We start from the raw sequence: 7,506 nt of genomic DNA, 5'->3' as shown, positions 1-7,506 counted from the left end.
ACCGGCTTCAGAAAGTAAACTTGAGTAATGGCACACCACATCATAATGCGAGCAAAGATCAAACTGGCGACTGTCGTCCTTGGGGAGATAGATGGCGAGCGGAGTCGCTTCTCAGGGCTCAGCTGGCTCCAAGGCGACATGTCTGGCAGTGGAATGTCGGGAGTCGAGTCAATCCTCTACGGAGGTATCGAACTCATCTGGTTTCTGAGCCAGACGGCTCTGCAGTACTCGAACACTGTCGATGGCAGCCTGGCTCATCCTTAGCATTTGGTGGGGCAGATCGAGTCACTGGGAGCAACGCGTTAAACTTCTGTGAACCCTACAACCCAAATCATTGTGGGTAGGTTGGTCCTAGCAGGGCAAGCAAGCAGCAGAAGGCAAGACAATGACAAGAGACTGTGGTTTTATTTGTTTAAGCAGTGTACCACAACGCACACTCTGGGTTAGCCAGGTCATGGCTCTTGCCGATTTGTGCCTAATACTTCCTGGGATTAAGTTTCTCCAGCTATGAATTGCCTCTCCATTCCAGACAGGGAAGAGTCCATATATTTGTGAAACTCAGTCTTGGTTTAGATACTTTTAAGCATGCTGTTGGGTGATGGTGTTCGGTTTCTAGGTATATCAAGACACCCAGGTGACCAAAATAAAAATAACTTTGAAAGCAAGCTGAGCTGTCCGATTGGCTTACGAAACAGAAATTGGTTGCAACAGTTGCCTATCCCTTTCTAATTTGAGTGCTCTCTAAAATATCCATTCGCGAGGTCTTAAAATGTATACCTCGAGGTCTGACATATTTTGGACAAGTTGACATTACTTTAAGTTTAATGGTTTGCGGTTGCCATCTCTGGGATAACTGAGAAACTCTTGGTTTGTACACGTGATTGTCCTTTCGCACTGTGAGTTCTGTGAAAGGGGAACAAATTGTGCATTCCAGCAAAATTGTAAAACATACAGACCACACACATGATCTAAAGACTAATCAGGTGTTTGTGTACTGGCTTGAAGAAATGCTGAGGGTTTGGGCCGTTTCTCAAGATGCTGTACGTTTTAACAAGTGATCTAAACTATTCAAAAGAAATGGTAGACATTTCAATCAAAAACAGAATGCTGGAAATCCCCAGCATTGCTTGCAACATCTGAAAATGTTTTGGGCATTGCCCTTCATCGCAGTTCTGTTTTGGTTTCAGATTTCTAGTAACTTTAAATGCTCTGCATTTGGATCATTTGAAATGGTGTGAAATGGTGCCCAAAACTAGGTCTGGATTTGTTTTGTGCCCAGAAGGTTGTATTCTAATTCCAGGCTTTGGTTTTGAGTCAAAATGTTTAGCTGTATGATTCTTTTTTTAACCCTCACCACCAACTCTCCCAACAACTTGAATTTATATAGCGCTCTTCACGTGTTTCAGAGTGATAGAGCCTGACGCCGAGCTGGGGCGAGGAGGGAGAAGGTGACTGTAAGCATGGTTGAAGAGTAAGGAAGATTAAGAGTAAGGGAAGGAGGGGGCGAGGCAGAGGGATTAATGGAGAGAGGTCCAAAATTTCGGGGCATCGTAGCTGAAAGTGTGGATGCAATCGTGGAGCAGCGCGGACTGGTGTGAACTGGGTACCGAGTTTAGAACGGGTGAGTAAACAGGCAGCAGAGTTTTGAATCAGTTGGAATTATTCACAGTTATTCATTTTGGAAAGTTAGTCGTGTCTTTAGTGACAGATTAAGAAAGGGGTCTGTAGTTCAGTTCTGGGCTGCTTTTGAGTTAGCAGGGCAGCATAGGCAGTGCTGCAATTTGCTCAGTGACTTTGGGCTGTGGGAGAGAAAGAAGAAAAATCAGGGCTTGTGTTCCCACTGCAATGATCCCTGCTAGAAATTTAAAGTGTTGACATGTTGGGGTGGAATTCCCAATCCACTGGTTATAATTCCCTGGGTGATTATTTCAACAACAACTTCTGTGTACTGCCCTTCATGTGGGATAGCAACTCGGGGTGTTGAGATCAACAACAATAATGAGTTACGCCAAAGTCTGAACTTGTCTAATTTGCTATTTAGCAATAGTTCTGTTCATATTAGTGCGTATGAATGACAGTAATACACCTGTGGATTTCCCATCCCAGGCACAATGCATTAGATCGCGAACTCATTACAGAATGCACCTTTGCCAGGTGCGTGCTAATATAAAGAACGAATCTGAAAGAAATTATTAAAATGAGCCAAGTACCCCCAAAAAAAATTGGTTGCTCAATCCACGACTGTTTGTGGGACACTGCTGTAAGCAATTGGCTGCCACGTTTCGTCCACAAAATGTACAGTCAATTCATTCTTATGTTCTGTGAAGCGCTTTGAGACGTCTCAAAAACACGATAAGGCGCTATACCGAATGCAAGGATTATTGTATTATTTAATATGAATCGGCCAGAATTATCGTTGGGTCTTTTGAAGTTGCTTCTCCTGGTCCTTAAAAGATTGCTTTTATGAACAATCACTTTCGCTCCTCTGTGTCGGAAGGTTGTGGGTTCACATCCCACTTCCGGACTTTGAACTTGCAGAGTCGAGGCCAACGCTCTAATACTGTGATGGGGGATCTCTGCATTGTCAGAGGTGCGAGTTTCGGATGAGACTTTTAAAAATGAGTTCCCATTTGTCTGTTCAGCTGGACATTAGACGTCCCCTCCACTATTTGAAATGAGAAGGGAAGTTTCGGTTCATTTCTCTTTATAGGGGAGAACAATTCTGGCTGGAGTTTGATTGAAACCCCTGTAACCACCTTGGTGTAGGTTGGAACTGGGCATGAGACAACAAAGCAGGCACGATCAGTTTAATTCAAGGCAACTTGTTCCTGAAGATTCTAAGTTCCATATTAATTATTCCCTACTTTTACTGTAAGGTGTTATATATCAGTTGAGGGACGTTTGTTCTACATCAATCACTTTGGTAGCAAAATTCAGTTGTGTCTCGGGGGTTGATGTTCCGTAATGACTGCACTTTGCACGCAAAAGATTTACTGCTTTCGAAATTCATGAGTTTTTATCCACAACGTGAGGAGGCATGTTCAGAGAAAAGGTGACAAAATTGATCTCTGGTGACAGATTGTCGGTCGATTTTGTTTTGTCTGTGCCAATTTTTGCTGTTTTTGTGTCTTCCTTTCCCATTTCCTGCATATATGTTCTCACCTTATGACTTAGTCTCAGGAGGGGAGGTTGGGAATTTCTCAATAGGTAGCGGTAGCCATCTGTTGCTTTCCACAGGGGACCATTCTTTAATCTTTTATTCTAATCTTGGAGAGTAAATGTCAGACAGACAGCATGTTGAAATATGGGTCACATCCACTTATGTTCAATTTGCTGAATATCTGCGAGGAGCCGAAAGTGTACTTTTCTTCAAATATCCTTTCCATCTGTAGGAGAACCATAACGTATTTGGTATCAAAGTAAGTCAAGAAAGACTTCTGTGGTGTCTAAGCAAATTCCTGTTTTTTTTTTAAAAGACTTAAATGTAATTGCTTCCACACATATACAGAGTTGCATTGCACATGAAGTGAACATGTACAGGGTGAACATGTACAGGGTGTGTACAGTAGAATCTCATCTTGTGGAGACTGAAATAAATGGGGAAATATGCTTCTTCAGGGGAATTTTTCTGTTACCTTTTTGAAACTAACCAAGACCAAAATCACAGTTTCGCTGCTGACGGCAAGGAAAGGCCAGACCAGTCTATTGACTGCCTTGATAGAGAAGAGAGTTTCCATTTGCAGTTTCTTCTCTTCTTTCCATTTCTCAATTTGGAAATGGATATAATGCTCAATTGTTTTGTGGTGGTGAGTACTGTATTGGGGGAAATATGTGCACCAAAGGCTTTATGGCCTAACTGCACACAATTTTCTTTGTTGTCGGACAGATGTGTAGTGTCTTAAATAATACTAAAGATCATTTGCTTTTCCTTGAACTCTCCAACTACACTCTTTTAGGTGTTTTTTTTGTGTATATATATAATATATATATCTTGAAATCTTTACAAAACCACTGCCTTACTCAACATCTTCTAGACAGCTTATTCTGTAGGGACGTTTTTTTAAGCTCCCACTAGATAGTTTAGTATGTTTTTTTTTTCGTGTGGTTAAAATTTCACATTAATTTCTGGGGGTGGCTTCTACTTTAACACCTCATTTAAGTTAAAAAGCAAATTCCAAAATTGCACAAACGTTGGCTGACGCAAAAATAAATACAGAGGGTGGTGTTCAATAAAGTGCCAATGCATGGATAGCCTCCAGTAACACTTTTGTTTCCCTGGAAATAAAACGGTGCGCGCTTGCCAACCGCAAATTAATGGCATTGGTTAAACTAAGGCTCTCGCAGATTAAATGTTAGCATTGCATTTCTGTTGTATTCATTGGTAAAGGCGTGATTGTTGTTGTCATGTTGCCTGAGGGTTCTGGTGAGGTGGGATCGCTTTTCCCATTCTGCGATGGTATTGCACTTTATGGCTGGATTCCTGTGAAATCTTTCAGCCACTTTTTTGTTTTTGTTGGCGAGTTTCTCCAAATTTTTTCGCCCTCAATTCTCACAAAGCTGTTGAATTTGAAGCGGGTTCTGGTTCCACCCTGTTAGGACTGTCCCAGAGTGAACAATCAGCTGCTGGTGTGTTGACTATGCAAACATGATCGAGAGATGCGCACAGATGCACACTTTCTGAGGGGAGAGGGTTCGGGGAAGAGAAAGAGGATGCTGGTTAACAATCAGGAGTTGGAATGCTTGCTAAAATACAAGTATTTGCCCTTGAGGGAACAATAATTTGGCCTGGGTTTATGCACTATTGAAATCTGTCGCATCTGAAATTCAGATGAAATATTGGCTGCCATGGTCTTTTGGTGAAGCCTGTGATCCTTGAAAGTGCACAGGCGATTTTACATAGCTGTCGCCAGAATGTGCGTGAGAAATTCCCAAATGGCATGATTGTGAGTGAAAATTTTGTGACTGAAACAGTTCCCATAACCCAAGGCTTTGTTTCAGAATGCAGTGAAAAGAGCTAATGAGACTGGGAGCTTGTTTTGTGTGTGACTTCCCAGTTGTTGCACAGTTAAGGACCGGCTGTAACGGACACTGTTTTGCCTCCGGATGAAATGTAGAGATGTTTGATGTAACTAACTGTTTTTAACTACTTTCTTTTAGGTACGTCTAACAGCTGCGAAAATTGAAGCGAGATTTCACCAAGAGAAAGAAGTTGCCCGTAGCTCTTCGGTTGCAATGGAAGATATTCTAACTCCTAACGGACAGAAGTAGTTACTCCGCACCAGTTGGGTTCTCTGCATTGTGGTCGGATCCAAGACTCCCGGTTGTTGGAATTTCTAGCCGCTCACATTAATCCCAGGTTCTGTGGAGTGTATCAAAATACTCCGAACTGTTTGACCCTTTGAAGGTGTTCATTCAAGAGTCGCGCGAAAAAAACCCAACAACTTTTATTTGAATCTCCCTGGTTTTGTGGCGTCGAGCTAATATTTCCAAGATGCCGATCCTGAAGCAGCTTGTGGCCAGCTCCAGTCAGTCCAAGCGCCGATCCCGGGTGGACCTGACGGCGGATATGATCAGCGCCCCCCTGGGCGACTTCCGGCACACCATGCACGTGGGCCGCGGGGGCGACGTCTTTGGGGACACCTCGTTCCTCTCCACCAGGTTCGGAGACGCCTCCGTCGAACCTCAACCCAAACCGAGCCTGCTCTCTCGGAAATTCAGGAGCAGCAGCAAGCGATCTCAGTCCGTGACCCGGGTGGACAAGCGAGACACCCTGAGCGTGTCCGACGATTCGGATGCCTTTGTGAAAAACGCAGTGTCTCTGCCTCAGCTCAACGATCAGTCCGTGGAGCCGAGTAGTCAATTGCCAAAGAGTCTTTCGTCAAGTCCCGTGAGGAAGCTTGCTGGCGACAAGATGGAAGAAAAGCCCTTGAACGGGGCTACGAGTATGGCTGACAGATCCGCAGACTATCAAGAAGAAAGGGACTTTGGAGACCTCACAGATCTCCCTCCATCTCGCTCGAGTGGTGGCTTTCCACTAAAGCACGCCGAGTCCATCATGTCCTTTCATGTTGACCTTGGCCCTTCCATGCTCAATGATATTCTAAGTGTTATGGAGAAAGATGCTTGGGAGAATGACTCTGACCTTGGTTTTGGTGACGAGAGGCCAGATGACTATGCTGATTCACATAAGAAGGCCCCCGAGAAGCAATTTGCTGAGGGATCGTCAGTTTCGCCATTGGTTTTGCAGCACAGCGTCAAAAGCGCTACTTACAGCCCGGGCTCTGGTAGCCACTTATCCCAGGGCACTGGCTCCGTGTCAAGTTTGGCCTCTGGCACTACGGAGGAAAGGCAGTCAGTTTACGAGGGAGTTTCTCATGGAGACGGAGATAGCATTAAATACACTGATTCTGTCAAAGAGGAAGAGGACGAAGGCGGGAAGGATTTCGCCTTCATGGACGAGGAGGATGAAATCCGAGTGTAGGCTTCACCTGCGCGCAAGATGATTGACTCGCTCTTTTCAAAGGATTGCTAGTTAGAGCGTGAGATGAACTTGGCTCTTCTGGAATTTTACCGTATCAGTTCCGATCGGTGTTAGGTACTGCGGGACTTGACTTAAAACATTCAACACCACAGCTCGGAGCCAGTGCGATCACGAGGACTTTAGCGATTGGTCAAAAATGTATTGTGTCATGAAGGTTGTAACCAAAATTCTCGGTTCCACGCGGACCAACAGCAAACGCAGCTGTTTACCTGAGTCGCTGCTATTTTTTTTTCAGTCAGCCAAGGTTACCCCTCCTTTCCCCCCCCGCTCCACCCTCCCCAATTCATATTCTTGCATGACATGAGTACTGTTTCTTTGCAGTACCTTTTTTTTTATAAAAATAAGCGATGTCACCCATCCCGCGATCTGACTGAACCTTTAGGTCAAAAGGGCTGATTTGTGTCAGATAGTTCATCCATGAGCTTGTCCTGGTATCTGTTCCAACACTCTCTCTGCCTTATGTGTATCAATCAGGGTTCAAAGCTGCTGCGCTCTGAATTGGTCCCTTACCCCCCACCACCTCCTACTGTACATTATTTAATCGTTAAACTCAACGCAGGCTTTCTCTATTTGCGCCTGATCTACTTTTGTGCAGCCCAATTGCAGCCAGGTTGATTAGAGAGAATTCTTGCACAGCTTTTAAAATACACAGTAGCTTCTGTCAGATCACTACTTAAAACTAAATGTTCTGAAATGGCCTTGGGCCACACCGTGTCTCCATTCTCAAATTTCTTAAAATAAATGGGTTAAAATATCACTAAGTTTATTGTTGCAAAATACTGTTGCTCTCGTATCTCCTTTGAATGCTCAAGTCATCTTTGTCTCAATGAACAGTGGCTCATAGCACACCTGGTAATGTAAAGGGTAGGGATACTGACCTGAGACCTGGGAAGTCCAATCCATGCCTAGTATTGTCCAATGCTCAAGTCCGTGATCCACTGATTTAACCCCTTCAGTCACTTTCT

General features: G+C 44.1%; 1 protein-coding gene across 6 annotated transcripts in view; it reads left to right on the top strand.

Moving 5' to 3' along the window:
* cdc42ep4b (CDC42 effector protein (Rho GTPase binding) 4b) overlaps positions 1 to 7,298 on the top strand; it is a 10,617-nt gene extending 3,319 nt beyond the window's left edge. For 4 of the 6 annotated variants that reach the window (XM_042342352.1, XM_042342351.1, XM_007888576.2 and 1 more), the window contains exon 2: positions 5,158 to 7,298. In XM_042342352.1, the coding sequence (XP_042198286.1) occupies positions 5,492 to 6,481 (990 nt within the window). In that variant the 5' untranslated portion in view covers positions 5,158 to 5,491 and the 3' untranslated portion in view covers positions 6,482 to 7,298. Of the gene's footprint in view, positions 1 to 1,477; positions 1,622 to 3,129; positions 3,420 to 5,157 lie in introns of those variants that run through there. The other 2 variants (XM_007888575.2, XM_007888574.2) reach the window with 2 other exon arrangements.
* The last annotated feature ends 208 nt before the right edge of the window (positions 7,299 to 7,506 follow it).

The sequence above is a fragment of the Callorhinchus milii genome, unplaced genomic scaffold (genome assembly GCF_018977255.1).
Source record: "Callorhinchus milii isolate IMCB2004 unplaced genomic scaffold, IMCB_Cmil_1.0 Scaffold20, whole genome shotgun sequence".
NCBI classification, from domain to species: Eukaryota; Metazoa; Chordata; class Chondrichthyes; order Chimaeriformes; family Callorhinchidae; genus Callorhinchus; species Callorhinchus milii.
The sequence above is the reverse complement of the archived record's forward strand: the minus strand, read 5'-3'. Positions and strand labels throughout refer to the sequence as shown.